This window comes from Cyprinodon variegatus, unplaced genomic scaffold (genome assembly GCF_000732505.1).
Source record: "Cyprinodon variegatus isolate N-32 unplaced genomic scaffold, C_variegatus-1.0 Scaffold633, whole genome shotgun sequence".
Lineage (NCBI taxonomy): Eukaryota > Metazoa > Chordata > Actinopteri > Cyprinodontiformes > Cyprinodontidae > Cyprinodon > Cyprinodon variegatus.
Genome location: NW_015151086.1, coordinates 279,118 through 299,301, shown reverse-complemented (window position 1 = coordinate 299,301; position 20,184 = coordinate 279,118). Strand labels below are relative to the sequence as shown.

The 20,184-nt window shown below is 38.3% G+C and overlaps 1 protein-coding gene across 1 annotated transcript in view; it reads left to right on the top strand.

Annotated features, from left to right (window-relative positions):
- Positions 1-20,184, top strand: part of LOC107096563 (probable phospholipid-transporting ATPase VD) — a 42,244-nt gene that overhangs the window by 1,466 nt on the left and 20,594 nt on the right. The window contains exons 2-4 of the mRNA XM_015393273.1: positions 7,301-7,647; positions 9,625-9,819; positions 19,867-20,071. Coding sequence (XP_015248759.1) covers positions 7,379-7,647; positions 9,625-9,819; positions 19,867-20,071 — 669 coding nt within the window. The 5' untranslated portion in view covers positions 7,301-7,378. The remainder of the gene's footprint in view (positions 1-7,300; positions 7,648-9,624; positions 9,820-19,866; positions 20,072-20,184) is intronic.

The following is a 20,184-nucleotide window of genomic DNA, read 5'->3' as shown; positions in this document are numbered from 1 at the left end:
GGGGCACGTGCCCCTATGAAAAGGGTCTGCCACCGCCGATGCTCTTTGTTGGGCTTTCTTTGTTATTTCTTGGACCACTAGTTTTATTTTCGCCACCCTCCTTCCTTTAAAGACATGATTTGTGCGGCACATACCACGGGCGGTTCTAGACAGAGATCAACAGGGGCTAGTGCCCCTGAAGAACAGATACTGGCCCCTGTAATGAAAACATACACTAGAAAATCTGAAATCTTAAGTAAGCCAAGTTTTCTGAAATTAAGAGCATTTTCCTTTTATTTGAGAAGGTCAGTAAGGCTACGTTCACACTGCAGCCTGAAGTGACCCAAATCAGATTTTTTGGCCCATGTGTGACCTGTATCTGATCTTTTCATGGCAGTCTGAACAACACAGATCCGATTTTTTTTTCCAGTGCGATCCAGGACACTTGGCTCTATGGTCCTGAATCCGATACAAATTTGATCTTTTGAAATTCGACCTGTGCTGGGCCAGGTCGCATTCATCTGACCTGAAAGCCATTAATTCCAGACAAAGGTCATTATTCTGAGTTCTTGCTATGAAGAAGCGGCAAGAAAAACAACAACCATGGTGGACGATGATGCGGAGAGCAGTATTTATGTTTCACCATCTTGAAAAGATAGTGTTTTATGGTTGGGAAAAATCACTAGATGCGCTCCTGCACTACCATCCATGTTTACTGCCGTAAACACAGAACATGCTGGCCTGTGACGTCATTGCGTCCTCTACTGCGCATGTGGAACACTTGTGTTGTATGACTGTAGTTCACACAGGAGATCATATACAAGTCGCATACATTTGAAATGTGAACGGCAACGCAAAAAAATCGGAATTTAACAAAACAATCGGAATTGAGCATTAAGGCCTGCAGTGTGAACGTAGCCTAAGACAGTTTTCCAAAGGAATAGGATAATTTAAGTTTTAAATAAGAATAAGAATCCAAAGAAGGATAATAATAATTAATAAGGGTTAATAAGAATAAGAAGAACACTATTATCTTGTTTCAATGTAATTATATTATTTTAAAGGAAAAAACACATTGACGTGGCAGATCATCTTATTTAACTGCTCAAATTAAGGTCAAATACACTTTTGTTAAATAAAACTTTACCCATTTAGATCAGTTTTCTCAGTTTGATACAAAAATATCTAATTGTATGCGCAGACTGAAGAGACTGTAACATATTTATCCTCAATTCAGTATTTAGCATTCCAAATTACTTTTAAAAAAATAGCCTCTGCTGTCTGGGAAGAGGCTTTGCAGCATTCAATGCAGGTCCAGCAGATTCCAAAACAGCTTCATCCCAACCGCCATCCGACAGCTGAATGTTGAAAAAAACTGGAAAAAAAAAATGAAAAAGAAAGCTGAATGATAAAAGAAGTCTAAATCATCGTCATCGTCACAGTCTCTGCATCAAACTGACCATATCAATGCATTTTTTCTCCCACATTTGATCTCTGCTGTACTTTAAGAAAATGGAAATGACATGAAAGCTGTACAAAATGAAATTTCTATTTTTATACACTCTGTGTATACAAAGGGACAATAATAATTGTCTAAGTCTAGAAATTACAGTCATCTGTAAGCTCCATCCGTATCACCCAGTTATTATTTTAGAGTCTTCACCCTTGGTTTTGTGGCTCACTTAATATACTAATTATTCTTTTGTTCTGTGTCTCCATGACGATGCACTGGCTCCACCCTGGTACATTTAGAGTTTAGAACGCCATGACAAATAGTTGTACTGCCAACAGATTTATACACCTGAGTTGTAAAAGTCTCTGCAGCTCCTCCAGAGATTCCACATGGTTGTTACTTGCTTCTTTTTCAATGCTCAGCTTGCTCACTCAGTTTAATTGGTTGAACATGTGTTGATAGTTTTTTATTTGGGCCATATTATTCTGAAAACTTTTATGAAAACTTTTCACATGATGTATAGAAAAAAATAGCTCGACCCTGCTTTAAACCTCTCTCAGATCCATCCACTGGACTCCTTGATCTGCATGATGCTTCTTCCCCTCTAAAGTTCTTTAACAACCTTCAGAGTAGCTGTGACTCTTGTGAACTCTACCTACTAATTAAGTCTTGTATGGTGCCCCCTTAGGAATGAAATAATAACAAGCTACACAATTTATATTTTTATCCAGAAAAAAAGTCATAAAGATAAGGATTATTTGCTCTCCTTGTGATAAAAGGTGTGCTGGTTGTTAATGCTAAACCCTTATCTCAATAAAACAAACAATAAAGAATAACAAAGACGTGCTGCTGACCTTTGGACTGTAAATATAGGAAAAAATGAGATACCTTTTATCCATCTGTTAGACATAAGCATGAACATTTCAACATTTCTCTTCTTCTCTGTTCAGGAGTCTCCACTTAGTAAGCTCTCCATTACACCACAAGTTTAAGCAAGTCAGTCTCTGTATTGCACAAATAAACAAGGCGGTCATATGAACACGCTTGTTTCACTTCTCATAGATATTTTAGTTCTGCTTCAATGCTAGCCAACCATTAATCAACAACATGAATCACTGTTTTTAACCAAACGTTTAGTGATCCCATCCTGACAACACAGGAGAACTCAGAGTTTCAATTGAACTGTTGATTGGATGAAACGTATATCTTGCCACGTCAGTGAAGGCTTTAGGCTTGATATATCCATCGTTTTTGAGGCACTAGTGGTTCATTTTTATGAACAGTAGGCTGACAGAAAAGGGGGGTATGAGAGAGGGGGAGAGACATGCGGGAAAGGACAACAGGCCGGAGTCGAAACCGGGTCACCTGCGTCAAGGACTGCGGCCTCTGTATATGGGCCATGTGCCCTAACCACTGTGCCACCAAAGCATGTTCGGACTTCATATTATTTATGAACAAATATCCAGCAAAAAATAATGTCACATGTTAAGAACACTGGATCAGAACTACAATATCAGATATCAAATCCCCGATATCTGATCCAGCTAATTATTTCATATCTGAGCTATAAAAAGCTGTTCTAGTTCTGAAGCATGGTGTTTGCAGCATCATGCTGTGGGATTGCTTTTAGAACACACCTCTAAAAGCTCTCTGAGAATCACCTTTGAAAGACTTCAATCACTTATAATCTATTCCAGCCTTTCTTGTGGCTGCATTTAATTTCCCTTAACATAGTTTTTTTTAATATTCTGTATTTAAATATTTTGCCTTTAATGTTTTATTTTAAGAGCAGTGTATGCAGGTTGGTCATGACCTAGGCTGCTTTGTATTTTTATCAACAGCTAGAGCGGTTCTGTAACAATGACCGCCTCTCTGTTTTTTTGTTTTTTTTTTAACTGAGCTGGTTAGATTAGAATAGACATCGGGTCTTATAAACAAACAGGAGGTGCACAAAGGAGGAAGTATATAAAGTGCATCCGGATATATGCATTGGAAGGGAAAAATAAAGGAGAGATTTAAGGTGACATATATACAGTATCTTATGTACAGTGCAGTCGAGACAGGTAAAGTGTGGTTACTGGTTTGTTAAATAGATAAATAGTTGTTACTACAATGTTATAACACCAGGTTACAGTGCAATGGCATTGTAAAGTCTGATGGCAGCAGGGATGAATAACCTGCGGTAGTGCTACTTTTTACACATGGGGTCTGGTGCAAGGGGTGCAAGGTGTTGTCAATGACGGATGTAAACCTGGACAGCATCCTCCTCTCAACCACTTCCTCCCCCGAGTCCAGAGCAGCCCAGGATAGAAGTGGCCCTCCTCACCAGCCTCTTTCTGTCCCGCTCTGCGCTGCCTCAGGCCCAGCTGACGACAGAGTAGAGGAGGGCTGATGCCACTCCTAAAGTTATTTCTTTTCCATTTTTTATAATTTGACCCAGTGAAATGCAGGAAATTGTTTAAGTTTGTGAGTGAAACATGCACTGCAACCTGTGTGACACAAGAGCGGGAAAACAAAACAAAAAAACAGCTAATCAGGGCTTATAGAGCCTTAATTAAGTAGAGCTGCCTCAGAACGACTGGTTTTAAAGCTGGTTTACATCCCAAAGTCGTTGGATTGAACTTATTCAAAATGTACGGACTATGTTTAAAAGCTGGATCAGTGTCAGGAGACCAACTAATGTAAATTAGCCACTATTGTCAAAATGAGAGTTTAAACATCTAGCAATTAAGGATGCAAGAATCATATTTATTCCTACAAAGCCTGTAGTTGAGGTGAACTTGCAGTAAGTCAAGCTAATATTAATGAGGATGTATACATGTTTTCTCTGCATGTATAATTTTAAGCATGTTAAAAAAAAAATTATCAAGTCAGGTCTTTATTAAAAATCTGATATCTTGCAACACTTGTAGGTATGTGCATTTAGTTTATTTTGAATATTTCATTCAGCTGCCCAGACCTAAACATTGAACTTTGTAGTGAATCGGTGAAAATGTCCGAGCTCTCCTTTCCTATCATCAGCACAAACAAGAATTATTCCTCTGTCATCTGTAAATAAAGCAGGTTAGCAGGTTTGGCCTGTCACACAGCTACAGGCGGTTTTGGCCTAACCAGAGCTTTGGACCTGAACGAGACAGAAACCAACAGCACTCCTCCTGCTACCATACAGCCAAAGGTGTCAGTCTCATATGACCGAAAATTTCCTGCTTTTTTGCTCGTACTGTTACGGTGAAAACATGGCAACAACTGTTTTCCTACATGATTTATTTTTTTTTTTCAGCAAGATGTGAGAAAACAAGAAAAAGAGTAAAAACTCATTCATTGAAGGGATTTTAGACACGTACGTCTCAGATACTCATGTAGCCAATTATTTTAGAGAAATTCTAGTCCATTAAAATCCACTTTACTAAATGAAGATACTATAGCATAAATAAATCAAAAGGTAGGGCTGGGTATTTTCGCCAAAGTCCTGAATCGATTTGATTTTGATTCATACAGTTCTAAATGGATTAATTTCGATTCAATCTCTTTTTACAATAGTGAAAGTGGTTCAACTGTGTTTCAAAATACTTATGTATTTTAGTTTTTCCTGTCATATCAAACATAAAGTGCAAGCTTGTAAATCAGAAAGTTTAAAGTTGAGATGTGAACAAAACTGTCTCATAAGTGCAAACTTGTTTGTGAAAAGTGAAAACCCTAAAAAAAAGGTATTCTTAAAGAAATATGCTACTCAAAGACATGTCCATTCTCTGCACTCTGTCGTTGGTTTGAGCTCGAAATGCATTAAATCGGCATAGCAGGGATGCAATCAGCATGTGGCTCTGCTGAGGTATAAAGCATCTTCTATGTTCTTCTATAGTTGCCCTCGGGTTGTCTGCATTGTTAGGTCATTGGTTTTTCAGCTTCATCTGGACCATACTTCATGGATTCTCAGTGGGGTTCAGGTTTGATCAGTTTGTCTGGGTTTCCTGCTGAAAAATGAAACCATAAAGCCCTTTAAGCAGTAGGAAGCATTCATTTAAAGTTTCCATGATTAGACTGTGCGTTTTTATTCTCATGTTCAGCATTTTGAAGGATCTTCCTACTTCAATTTGCTCTATAAATAAACTTGTCTTGCCTTGCCTTTGGACTCATTAAAACACAGAGGACGGACACCAGCCCATGAGCCAATTCCGCAAATCATCACTGATGGATAAATGGTTACAATCTCTATCTTATCTATTGCGCTTCTCCATCCCCTTCAATTCTTTGGGGCCTTTCATGTTTACATATAATGCAATATTTACTTCTCCTAATATATATATATCTGAGCAACAGCCCCCTCCTTTTTCTCCTACGTAGAAACTCATTATGGCAGAAGTTGCTTAACATGAAAATCTGACATCTAAAATCTATGTCCTGAATACACCACATTGTGGTGACTCTGTAGTGACTCTGCTGATAATATAATACAAATTGTTGGGTTTAGGTTTACAGTCTTCTCAAGGCTGCAGTTATTCCCATGTAATGTGAAAGTTCTGGCTGTGGTGTGTCCTTCCACTAAACTTTCCAACTCAAATTGGCACCCTATGTGGGCAATATGCAGTTACACACTATTAAGGTAGGTTATTATATTTGAGTTGCCTGGGATTCACACTCATGCCTGTTAATCTTATCAGCCCTTCACTGATGCCAACAGCTGTTAAACGTTTGCCCTGAGATGCTAAAGCTATCTAGCTCCAACCAGATTTGCTGGTTGGAACAAAAACATCCATTGCATATTTTACTGCTTTTCTGCAGTGTTGGGTTGCACAACAGATGTCTTCATTAGCAATGACCTTTTTTTTTTTTTGCTTACCTTGACCTTGGAGGGTTTCATTGACTTTCTGCTGGACAGCTCTAAAAACAGTAGTTTAGGATGATTTTGTAGGCCTTCTTTTTTAAGAAATGCTTTTTTGTCTTTTTTTAATGTCCTAATTAAGTCTTCCATTATATTTGAGTAGTTTAAAAGTTTTTTTGATTATAATTAAATTTATTTTTTTCCCCTTTTATGTGAGAAACCTTTAAATCCTCCTGGAGAATCTGGAAAATGCTGCAAAGAAGAGGAATGAATGAATGAATGAATGAATGAATGAATGAATCTAAGACTTGACCTCAAAAAAGCCCTTTTATGACATGTGACAAAAATGTTTTTATCCTGAAAACAATAAATATATTTTAATGATGCTGTAAATCCTTAGTTCTGAGTTTATTTCTTACTTTTTTTAACTGTTCTTTTCAATGCATTTTATTATAAGATTAAACACCACCACTGTGAAGTTGGAAAAAAATCTCAGTTTTTTTATCCAATTAGTTTCCCGAAGAAGTCTATTTAAAATGCTTTATAGAGCCATGGTGTCTAACCTGAACTGCATAACAGTCTGCAAATAAGATGTTAATAGTTTTTTACTTAAAACTTTTTATCTCAATAAATAATTAAATCAATAGATAAACAACACATCGTCCACCGCTGGATGAGTTCATATTTTTTTGAGTAAACTCGAAGGCTGGCCCGGTCTTAAACATACTCAAAACCTGTTTGCCTGCATTTTCCTATTTCTAGGAACTCTCTTCCTCTTTTAGATTCAGAAATGGGTACACACCTTTTGTTCCAATAGAGTTCACATTAGTTAATTCAAATAAGAAAGTGGAAAAAAAAAAAGGGGGGAGTGGCATCTCGATGTGGGTTAGATAAACTAGCACTTTATCTTGTGTTTCTTTTGGAGTATTCTTCTGACCAGTTATGTCCGGGTTATTCAAGGTAGTCAAAGTGTTAAGAAACCGCACTGATGCTTCACCATGGAGATCACTGCTACAACAGATTTATTTCATGCTTTATTTTTGCAACAGGAAGAAGCTGGGAGAATCGAAGGAGAGGGCGTAGTTCCACGTAGCAGTGGGACCCCGACTGCAGCTCAGGGTGCGTAGATGGAGCGCATCCACTGGCTGCGGCATCGGTGTCGGCAGCTGCTGGCTGTAGACTCGGAGAGAGGCTGGTACTCGCCACCTGATGGCCTTCCCAGCAAAGACTCCCCTCAGAGGGGCAGCGGAAAGAGGAGGACGGTGTTCGCCCGTTATGGCCCCCATCAGGAGGAATATGAAGCCGTGTCCAAAAAATATAAGGGTAACGGCATCCGCACAACGAAATACAGCCTGTTGACCTTTATCCCTATGAACCTGTTCCAGCAGTTCCACAGGTTAGTAACTTTTAGATATAGATATGATAGTAGGCTGAAGGCATGAGATAAAATGTCAATCAAACAAGCTACATCAATGCTACCATGCAACTATAAAACACAGGATGCTGCAGAAATGATAAGAAGTAACATCTAAATGCAGTTGAACACGCAATGTGAAAAAGCAGTCACTTTAAACAAGATATGATTGCAGATTAGATATACCTAGAACTCGTTGAAAGCTAGCAAATGTGCTCACTCTATTTGTAAATGGAGTGCATGACCAGTCTGTCATTTTGGTGGCTTTTTATGCGGGATCTCATTCTCCAGACACTTCCAGTAGCTTCTCTGGGGAAGTCCTGAGGGGTTTCAGGACCAGCTGTGACATCTGATCCTTTCAGCTTGTCCTGGGGCATCCTCTGGGCATCGTCTTGTTAAGATGTGTCTGGAAGATGTCCATGGGGCTTCTGAAACAGATGTCCGAGCCACCTTAGTTGACTCCATACTCGTATCTGAAAATATAATGAGCTGTTTCAGATCATTTTGAGCTAAGCCATAAGGCCATTTGCTGGTTAGAAAAAGTAATCAAAATTCCAGCAACGGATTTGACTTCTGAATGGAATTCCTTACATTCTCTCCAAGGCAAACCCAGCGAAAATGTTGAAGAAGCATGGATGCATTTTTGCAACCGATGAGTGTTGGAACATAGATGGAACAGCATATTCAGAGCTTTATTAGTTATTTCTGTTTCCTTTTTCACCATGACAGATCAGAGCAATACTAACTGTCCCACTAAATCCTGTCAGCTATCTGAATCGAGACATTTCTGTACCTCTAATCCTTGGGTAGGCTCCACCCTAAGCCTGGAGGAAGCATTGCACATTTGATGGAAGACAGATGAGCTATTATCATTCTTAAGTAACTAGTTTTCTGCAAGTTAAGAATGGAAAATGTACCCAAGAGAACTGTGTCATCCTCAAAAGGGCGCACAAACCTGCTGGCCCTCAAACCAGACTTTCTCCGACCTTTGACTGTGTCTTGAAATCCTGCCCATAAAAGTTAGGAACCGCACCGATGACACATGTACTGTACTGGAAAACGGTCCAACGTAATTCTGGCTATGCAGACCTTTGCTTTGCTGGTTCAATGTTCCACAGCAGAAAGAAAACCACTCTACTCTTCCTGCAGCCATGATTCAACAATTGGCCTGAAATGTCCTCTCCAGGACCCTGGTATAGATATTACTTAAACCACCACATCAACGTAGCGGAAGGGTTTTCAATGCTTGGATGATCCCAGAGGCCATGTTGTCGAGGACTTAAATGTCCCCGGGAGGGTCTCCCAAGGCAAACAGGCTCAATGCGACCAGTCAGACAAAGACCGTTTCACAAATTATGATGTTCTCTTTTCAGGCCTTTTAACAGAATTCTTCCAAGATGGCATTGTGTTTAGCTTTGTAAATTTTCCAAGTAGGCCAGAAATCCATTATGTACATCGGCTAATGTTGCAAGTTTGCAGTTGTACTAAACTGTCATTATTTTCAGATGATGGATTTATAGATTATCTGTTATGAACAACCTACTCTCTGACCTGTCTGCTGGGTTCTTCATGATGCTGTTTGGTAATCAGCATTTTCTGAAAAAAGTCAGAGGCCTTTGTAAATCGAAGCAAAGGGGATTGAAAATCCACACCAAAATTTTCAGATTTATATTTGTAATAGATACAAAGTAGGTATGAAATTCTTGCTTAACCCTGTTCAGTCCGACTAAATGATTCTTATGAATTTTCAGTCTGAAAAAATCTACTTACTTCCTTGTTCCTTTTCTAGATGTTTCATAACACTTTAATATTTAGTTTATTAGGTTAAAAGTTCTGAAATATATTTTTATGATATGGTTCTGAACGTTTGCTCAGATTGTAAATTTGTTGTTGTGTTTACAACCTGCAACCCTCTCCCTGATGGTCCTGCTGACTCTTTTTCTACTCTGGTCTTCTCAGGGCGGCTAACCTGTACTTCCTGTTCCTGGCACTGCTTAACTGGGTGCCAGTTGTGGAGGCCTTTGAAAAGGAGATCACAATGATTCCTCTGCTGGTGGTTCTCATGGTTATTGGCATTAAAGATGCACTGGAGGACTACAGACGATACCTGTTTGACAAGAAGGTCAACAACAAATTGGTGCGCGTGTTCTGTGGGTGAGTGGAATCCTGCTATAAACTGGTAGGAAATGGGAATTAGAAAAGTAAAATCAAAGGGTTTAAAAGGAAAGTTTAATGGTTAGAAGAGAAAATGAGCTGAAACGGAACTTGGCTTATTTCATTTTATTGTTTGTCAAAGCAGGAAAAGAACTAAACAATGGTTGGCTGAAACTGGAGCTTTAAGGCCTGAAGTTGACCTTTACTTTCTGGCAAAGTTGGTGGAAGTGACTGGGTTTCATAAGAGTAACTCATGACACAGCGACTGTATGTTCTGCAAAAGGCTACATGATGATTAGCCTTATCTAATCTAGTGGGTAAACACATAGAACTTGCAGATCTAGAATGTGTAAATATACATGGTAATTAAAAGTTTTAAGATATGGGTGAGAAAATACAACATTCTGCAAAAGTTGAAGGTTCAGAATTAGAGTATTTGAGCTTTTGTTGTTTAACCCTTTAAAACCAGGAAATAATTGTCAGAAAATTCCTTTTTCAAACTTAATTTGTTATTGAAAAACTGACAAACAACAAAAAATTAAATTGTCTGTTAATTACATGTGTCTGATTGCATAAATCAGGTTTTTGAAGAACACAAACATTACACAGATATTGCAGAGGTCTCAATATATCAAATTTGATAAACTATGTGTTAAAGGGTAATAGAAAAATCAAATTAGCTGTTAAACACTGTTTTGTCTGCAGACTGACTTAAAGGTGTTGTAGGAGATCTTGGAAAAACCGTTCCAGCAAGCTATATTTTTGAACATACACAACCCTGCCTCTCCCTTCAGACCACCCCTCAAAACCACGCCTGCAAAACACGTGAACGTGCATGCTGTCTGCAGCGCAGGTAGAGCAGCAGGAGCAGTGTGTATAAGCAGCTAAAGAGGCCTTTGGAGCTGGCAGGGAGACAGGCAGCACTGATGATGGAGAGCGCTATGATCACTTCTCTGAAACATTTTACTAACGCCTAAATTAACTTAAAATGCCAAAATCTGCCAGCAAAACATGTTTGCTTTTACTATCATGCTTCTTTTTGTTTTCTTTTTCTTTTGTTTTCTTTTGTTTTTACTATGGACCTCTTTTGTGTCTGAAATAAAGATTGATTGATTGATTGATTGATTGACTATCCTATAACGTTCATGTGTCAGGGTACGCTTACAGGGGGGATGGACAAGCAGAAGACCATGGTTGACGTGTCAGGAACCAATCATGTACAACAGCGCGATTGGTTCCTGACGTCTTTTGTGATTGGTTGGGGTTATTCATTGATTTCTCACTGTAGTGGGTACCATTTATTTTAGTTTCACTTCCAGACCATCTATTTCACTGCTTGATAAGCAGCTGTTGGGAGATATTTAAGCCACATGGTAAAAAATGTGTCAGAAAAGATCTCCTACTGCACCTTTAAGTTGAATTTCTGCTTACTTCAGGTAAGGTACCAAATAATAAGGATAGGCTTTGTACCAGATTCTCACATTTGATAGAATAATAAAATAAAAAACAGTATTATTTCAATCTTAGGAAAGCAAAAGGAATAATTATAGCAAAACATATAATATATTCCATATTACATGGCTGAATGACTTTGCCAAAAATCTAAATTGCAATAATTTTTAACCATAAGCAAGGTTTCTATTGGACTAACCCGAAGGTTGTAGATGTTTTACCCCAGGCTTTGAGTTTTTGAACACTTGCCTGGCCAGAGTCCATTGTTGCAGGACTTTCCTGTAACCTTTGTGTTAAGAAAGTGCTACTTCTCTAACCCTAACCCTAACCCTAACCTAACCCTTTGCATGCATGAATCTGCATACTAACTACAACTCTCTCCACCTTTCTGTATGGTGACAAACCTACTTCAAGCTTTTTACCACCACTTAAAAGGCTGGAGTGAGAAATGTAGTGCCTTACTGTTGTTAAATACAGTGTGACTAAAAATGTGTGCTTCTGTGATCAAAAAAATTGCATTTTGTTGAATTGTAAATGCAATTAATTCCCCAGCCCTAATAAAACTGTTACTTTTCTTTATAACCGCTGTTCTCTCCGTTTATAGTTTGCCGATTACATTTTGTCTTATTAAAGTTAATGAATGGGACTCCATTAGTTTCCACACATTGGGATTTTTTTTTTTTAGACCGCGCTTGTGCCCAATCCACCTGTCCCAATGACTGCGTTCCTGCAACTCTGACCTCAGCCATCATGAAGTTTTTGAGGAGATACATCCAGGACATCATCCCTGCTTGTCTGGGCAGGCTGTAGTTTGCTTATGGAGAATCGTCCTACAGAGGATGCTGTCTTTAGCTGTCTCTTGGCTCTGACTCATCTGCAGCATACACGAGACCTACACTATGGAGATGCCTTTAGAGTAATTTAGTTAAGCCTTTAACATTTTCCTTCCAGACATGCTGTCCCTGACGCTCTAAAGCCTGGGTTTATCTGCAAAACTCTGCTTCTGGGTCAGTCAATTCCTCACCAACAGGTGGTGAGGATAGAGATCCTCCTATCCGACCTACTGATCCTCAACACATACCACAGGACTGTGTTCGTAGCCCTCCCTTCTTCACTCTCTTTACACACTAATGCTCTGATATCTACAAAATAAATATGGTTGCAGAAACCTCTCTGATGGACAGGGCCTGACATCAACAAATGGGTGTATTTCCGTAGTGGCAGCTGTCACAGCCTTCGAATAGCTACTCTGGCAGGTTGAATTCTGTAAGGACTTTTAGAATTGAATTTGAATTTGGAAATTCAATTTTTCAAATTACATCTGAATTAATAAGCAAATTGAAATCCGACACTATAACTCTCATGAGTGCTCACTGATGGCCCATTTGTGACCAATGACTCTTCCAACAGCCAATAATGAACAGGAAATACTACAGCCAGCTATATTGTCGTGGCGGGACACAAGCAGGACCTCCTCATTGCCTAGAGAGGATCCCTGTGTGACTTCACCTATCTCAGAAGAAAGCGCTTGCAAAAGTACAGACATAAAATGGAAGGAGCAAATTCTTTGGCTTTCTTTCACAAAAAGAAATTCCACTGTAGACACATCAAAACAGAATCTCAAGCATCAGTCTTTCATACCCCAAACATCCCCTTAGACTAATGGTATCAAACATTATAATTGTGGCTGTACTGGTGGTGTATGTGCTGATGGTGTTGCTTACTGACAGCATAAAGTTACTGGGCATTCACATTTCCTCTGACCTCTTCTGGACTGAGAACCCCTACCTGATGAAGAATGCCCATCAACAGCCTTGCTTTCTCAGGAAGATGAAACGGACTGATCTCACTGCTAAGCTGCTCATAAACCTTTATGAGGCCATAATTTAAAGCATTCTGTTACCTCAGTGGTGGTATGGGAGCTACACAGCAACATGCTATTCAGAAAAGGGATAATAAAGCTATTAAAAGACATTCTATTAAATTTTATGTAACACTGTCTAAAGTTGATTCGGCACTGACGTAAAACACTAAAAATAAATGCTGCAGGGATGGTGAAGAATAGGACAGTGTGGTATGCTGTCTACCAGATCTAAATAAATGAAATAAATTGAACTTTATTGATCTCACAATGGAGAAATTAACTCTTTGCATTTAACCCATCCCCTTTGGGGAGCAGTGGGCTGCCACTGTGCAGCACCCGTGGGTGCCCTAACCACTAGGCCGCCACTCCCTGATCTAGAATTGGATTTTTCTGCACAAGTACACAGCAATACACTAAGTGTCCTTCTTCCATTAGTATAACAATACAGAAACAGTGATTTATTTATTTATTTTTTTTCGAAGGTTGTGAAGGCAGTCCCCCCCTTCTAGACACAAACGCATCCCAACTCACCTTCCCACAGATGCACAAACACCCCTCCTGGTGGTCAGACAGTCCAACAGCCCATTTTTAAAGCTGCTCAGATAGAAACTAAATGTCATGTAAATACTACATGCTATATTTCTATGTACAGATTTTTTCTTCCACAGATCTTTTTGTGTTTTACAAATGTTACTATTTTTTTTACTTTTTACTATTTGCTACCTTACCTGTGTTCTGTATTTTAGACTTAGATTTGGACAACTTTTATTGTCATTTCTATACACATGGTGTGTACAAAAGGAAATTTTGTTTTGTACAGCTTTCAGACAGTAAATGAGTATCATCTTAGCTGTAAAATGAACATTTCTATTTCATAAAGTGCAGCAATGACCAAATGTAAACAGTGTGGGAGAAAAACATAGTGCAAAACGCATTGACATGGAAGTTCAGAGCATTGCAAAGACAAATATATATGGTGCAAATATACAGTAGAAAAATATTTTATGGAGGGTCCCCTAAAGATGCCTGTTTTTCTTGTTCTACATTTACACTTTATGTCTGTGTTCTTGTAGATCTCATGATGACAAAAGGGATTTTTATTTCTTTTTTTTTACTTTTGTCTCTGCCATGGCACATGGGGGTGGCGTATACCTTTGCGGCGTGTGAAAGCATCCGCTTTAGTGCCACTCAATCTGCTGTTCTGATCTTTTGGAAGGTTCTTGAAAATAATTAGCATTATATGCCTTTTTTAGCTATTGGGCACTCCCTGTCTGCTATATGTGCTTGCGTTGCATTATGTTTCGGTCTGCAGAGGTGGCTGTAAATGTTGAACCTTGAACCTGCTCTGCGGAGGAGTGGCATTGAAGTGTGTCATCTGTGCCAGTCACATTCCTACCTTTTCCTTGTTCGTCTATGCCTTTGCAGGATGTGGCGAACTGGAAAAAACAATCCGATAACACTGGAAGAAGTCCAAACCATAGGTAGGAATTACTGTTTGGACGGGAATTTTAAGAAAATGGGGAGAAGCCTGTATTTGTAAACCTTTAAGTTTGAATCGACCGCTGCAGTGGACTAATGTATAGCTTGGAGCGAATGCCTGGGACGTTTAAGGACCATCTGAAGAAGAGAAGGACTGTTGTACCTTCATTCACTGAGGATGATGGACTGAAACGACTTCTGAAGTTGTACAAAAGCAACAGAATCCGGACCACAAAATATTCCTTTTTGTCCTTCCTTCCCAAGAACCTGTTTGAGCAGCTCCATCGATTCGCTAATGTCTACTTCATCTTCCTTGCTGCATTAAACTTTGTCCCGGTGGTGGAAGCCTTCGAGCCAGAAGTTTCTCTGATTCCAATCTGTCTGGTGCTAACATTTTCAGCAATTAAAGACATCTTTGAAGACTACCGCAGGTTTAAATCGGATTATTTAATAAATAATCTCTCATGTCAAGTTTACTGCAGGTAAGTTTCAACTGTTCCTTGAAACTTTATGTAGATTTGCTGTCGCTTGTACGTGTCAGGAGCTTCCAATAACTCCCTTACTTTGAAGAATTATGTAAAGACAATAAAAAACATTTCTATGTCGTGTTAATACTATTAGCTTAATTTAGTTGGCAAATGGTCATAAGATAATCTTAAAAACAAAAGTTCAAGTAAAGGAAAACATTAAGAGGTTTAATTTCTATTTGGAAGGTAAAGCTTTGAGGTGCAATTTAAAGGAGAAGTTCGGTTTTTTACACTTTAAGCCCATTTTCTGTAGTGTCCAGGATGAAATCGAATGATCGACACCAAAAGTTTGACAATTGGTCCTGTCTCTGCTTTTTGGCTCATTTAGAATCAACCCCTGGCTGCTTCATAATGGCTGCCATAGTGCATGTCGGATAATGTCCTTAAAACAACCTTAAAAATGTTCTTTTTTTAAAATATGCTACTCACCGTGTCGTCAGCACTGTTCAATGACGTTCCAAAAAAAGTTTCGTAAAGAAAAAACGTTCCTGTAGTGTTTTATTTAGCATTTTGTAAATCCCATTGAGTTCTGTAGGAATAGTCAATATCCCTCCGCCACCGGAAACGGAAATGGGGCCTGTTTACACAGTTGTAGTCTTTTCGCTTCACTCTGTGTACTCCGACGTCGAGGTGCTAACGTCTCTGTTAAACACTTTAAAAAACTCTGAAAATGGAATACGAAAGGTGGATTCTTGATTCTCGACGTCGGAGTACACAGAGTGAAGCGAAAAGACTACAACTGTGTAAACAGGCCCCATTTCCGTTTCGGGTGGCAGCGGAATATTGACTATTCCTACAGAACTCAATGGGATTTACAAAATGCTAAATAAAACAAGACAGGAACGGTTTTTCTTCACGAAACTTTTTTTGGAACGTCATTGAACAGCGCTGATGACACGGTGAGTAGCATATTTTAAAAAAAAGAACGTTTAAGGTTGTTTTAAGGACATTATCTGACATGCACTATGGCAGCCATTATGAAGCAGCCAGGGGTTGATTCTAAATGAGCCAAAAAGCAGAGACAGGAGCAATTGTCAAACTTTTGGTGTCGATCATTTGATTTCATCCTGGACACTACAGAAAATGGGCTTAAAGTGTAAAAAACTGAACTTCTCCTTTAACATAATGCAAGATGTTGATGTCCTGGATCCTGAATAGAATTTTATTTTTTCTAGTATTTTAAGATTAACAAGAAAACAAGTATATGGAGCCTATAGTTTTATTTTAGGAATTAATGAGGAAAAGCAAGGTTTCAGAGAACAGGTATTAAAACCATAGAAAAAAATTCAAATAGACAATTTATAATACTGTTTTCAGTAGAACAGGCAACAATGTTAGAAGACAGAAATACTGGAAGAAAATCTATCTTCAAGCTGTGCCATATTCTTAAAATAATAAACGCTACACATAAAGCTGTTTAGTAATTTGTTTAGTGAGAGTGACTTTTACTAACTGCTATTTCTATTAATTTTATTGCTGAGAAAGCATGACTGACTAATTATACTAGTTATAACACAATCAAATTGTATATATATATATATATATATATTTTTTTTTTTTTTTATTATTATCTTAAATGGCATCTTGCCTTTTGTACTTTATATAAGCTACTGGAACCAGAATTTACCTGAAGGAGTAATCCCAAAGGTTAAATAAAGTTGAGTCTAAGTATAATTCTAAGTTTAAATAAGCATAGAGGCAAGATGCATCTCAGGTAGCTCTCAAGCTTTTTTACACAGAAAAAAACAAAAATTCCAATTTTAGTTCACCTGCTGTCTATCAATGAAGTTTTTTTTTTTTTTTTAAAAAAGCTCACAAATATTGGTCAGACTTTTTGTTTTAGTTGGATTTCAGCTTTCCAACGGAGTTTATAACCAATAAATATTGATAATAATAATTATCGATGAATCAGTTTTTTGATTTTTAATAAACTAACAGTAAAGTGTAAAGTGTAAAATTGAATAAACATGAATTTAAACCACTTACCGTCTATGCTTAAAATTAGTTAGTAGTGTTCACACAATACTTAAATAGTAAAGTTATTTAAGAAGTCTGTTTTACAAAACAATAAAAACAGAAATATAAATGTTTATATCCTAACAAAATTGTGAACCTTGTTCCACTTGTACAAAAAGAAATTCATTTTTTGAAGGACAAGTAAAAAAATCATTGTTCTCCATTAATAAAGGAGGATCCATGCAAACACATTCAGCAGCTGTCCTGTGATACTTCTGATTTTTAGCGTTGTGAATTAATATTTTATTTTCTGATCATCTACATCAACAGAGGAGGTTTCTACAGGTTCCTTCTTGTTCATGCTTATGTCTTTGAATCAGATATTTATAAATAAGGTGTCCACTTATGCTACCTACTACTATACTGTTGCAGGTACGTGAACTTAACTGGATATTTCAAAGTGTAAGACTAGATTATAATGACAGTGCATGGCAACTTTGTTCGTACTGCAGTCCAAATAACAGTGGCTGCTTTGTTGTTCAGAGCTACTGTCCTCTATTGTTCGGAGGACAGTACTTCCAAACAATGCTTTGCTTTTGTCGACTAAAGAGGATCTTTTACGTTTTCTCTTGGATGCACTTTCCATGTTTGCAGAATGTAAAATTTTTGTTCAGGAGAGTCATTTCAGGGAGGGGAGGGCTGAATGTTTCTGTTAACGGTTTGCATTGTTTTTAATCCACAAGAGAATTATCTAAATATTTATTCTTTTCTTCTGTGTTTTATATTGAGATGTTTATCACTATGACAACCCATAGTAACATATATTGCTTCCAGTAACTGGGGTCTGTAAGTGAATTGTTATCTTTCTGATAGTTTCTGATGAATTTTAGATAATTCACCTGCTTCCGTCAGAGCTTGCATTCATTGGTTACTCTTGGATGTTGTTCTCATGTTCCGGGACATTGATATGCAGTGTCCACAGTATTTATCAGCAAGAGCTTACTATTGACTATCCTCTATATTGTCTTATCTTTATGACTGTATATGACACCTGAGAAATTACTGTCAATCTTCTTGCTGTTCTATTGCCTGAAAAATGGGTCAGAGAGTGGCATTAATTATTTACTATGGAGTATCTCTAGGGCTGCTCAGTGGCACAGTAGGTAGCACTGCTGCCTTGCAGGTTCTGGGTTTGGTTCCCGGCCTGGGGTCTTTCTGCGTGGAGTTTGCATGTTCTCCCTGAGCATGCGTGGGTTCTCTCCGGGTACTCCGGCTTCCTCCCACAGTCCAAAAACATGACTGTTAGGTTAACTGGCTTCTCTAAAGTCCCCTTACATGTGAGTGTGTATGCGAATGGTTGTTTGTCCTGTTTGTCTCTGTGTTGCCCTGCGATGGAACCTGTCCAGGATGTACCCCACCTCTCACCCGTAGACAGCTGAAGATAGGCACCAACACCCTTGTTACCCCACTTGGGATAAGCGTGTTAGAAGATGGATGAATGGATGGAATATATCTAATAGACTAAATCTTTTGATACGTATTCATTTTTAGCAGATCCTGTCTGATTTCTTTTAACTTATATTTTGTTCCTTATTACCAGATAATGTAGTGTACGTATATGTATGGGGTTTAGCTTGAAGGTGTGACATTGGATGTAGGGTTATTAGTATTTTTGAACATTTATCTGAGCTGCTATGGACCATATATGGTACCTCCAATCTTGTGAAAATCATCTCATTTTAGAGACAGAAACAAAAACGAAAGCACAATGCTTTAGATTTTCTTTTAGGGTTCCTAGTAAGACAAAATCCAGTAAATCCAAAACGTGTAGACCTAAAAAATAGTTTATTTCACTAACTGGTGAAGGCAGTGATCCCCCTGTAGTGATTCCTCCTCTTTCACACAGACATGTACACACTCCTCATTCAGACATAAACTCCCCTGCTGAAGCCCATACCATCTAATAGACTGCTGGGGCACAATCTGCACTTTATTTAAATACTACACCTTATATTCCCATGTACAACATTTTCTTCAAAGGGTGTTTTGTATCATGTTTTTTTCTCCCACGCTGTTTACATTTGATCATTGCTGCACTTTATGAAATTGAAATGTTCATTTCACTGTTAAGCTGCTGCTCATTTACTGTCTGAAAGCTGTACAAGCTATCTTAGAAATAAACTTTTTTTTGCTAAAAATTAAACCTAAAACTATACCACAATACTGGCTGTAAAGCAGGAAGGTAAAGGGCTGATGATTAGGGCTTGTGTTTCTGCCTTGAAGTCACTCAGTCGACCTTAGTCGACCAAAGTATTCTTGCTTCAAATGTGTTTTCATCTGAGCAACAGCTAAACTTTCCCCCCAAAAAACAGAACAAGGGTTCAAACAGCTTTTCTATGACAGAGCTTAAAATGAGAAGAAGCAATGTGTTCCAGGGGCCTAGTCAAAGTTCAGAATATAACTGGATTAAAATCATCTAATGGAACCTTAGAGGAGCTTTAGGCAGCAAATGTCTGCAAACTCCAATCAAGTGATCCAACATCGGAAAGAAGAGGTGGACAAAATGGCTCCTCTTTGATGTGAGAGACTAATAACAGCAAATTACTTTAGATTCTTAGGAAGTTTTGTCACAGCTGCACGATGTCTTATTCATCTAAGTTTTTTTTTGTTTCTTTTTTTTTTACCTTTTGGAGATGAAAGCAGTTTTTTGTCTTGTTGTTAAATAATCTGACATTTTTTCTCTTCAATGTTTTCTTCCTCTCACCACAGCAAGCAGAATTCCTACGTGGACCGCTGCTGGAAGGATGTACGAGTCGGAGACTTTGTACGTTTGTCCTGTAATGAAATCATCCCTGCTGACCTGCTGCTGCTGTACTCCTCTGACCCCCGTGGGGTCTGTTACATTGAAACTGCAAACCTGGATGGAGAGACCAACCTGAAGATGAGGAAGGTTGTGTCAGACCTTTCTCTACAGGTAACGCCACCTTTAATATTCCATTTTGAATGACTTTACAGGAACTTTGACTGGTTGTTGTTTGACGGTTTGTATTCATATTCCTAAAACTGTTGAAGGGAAATCTGTTCCTA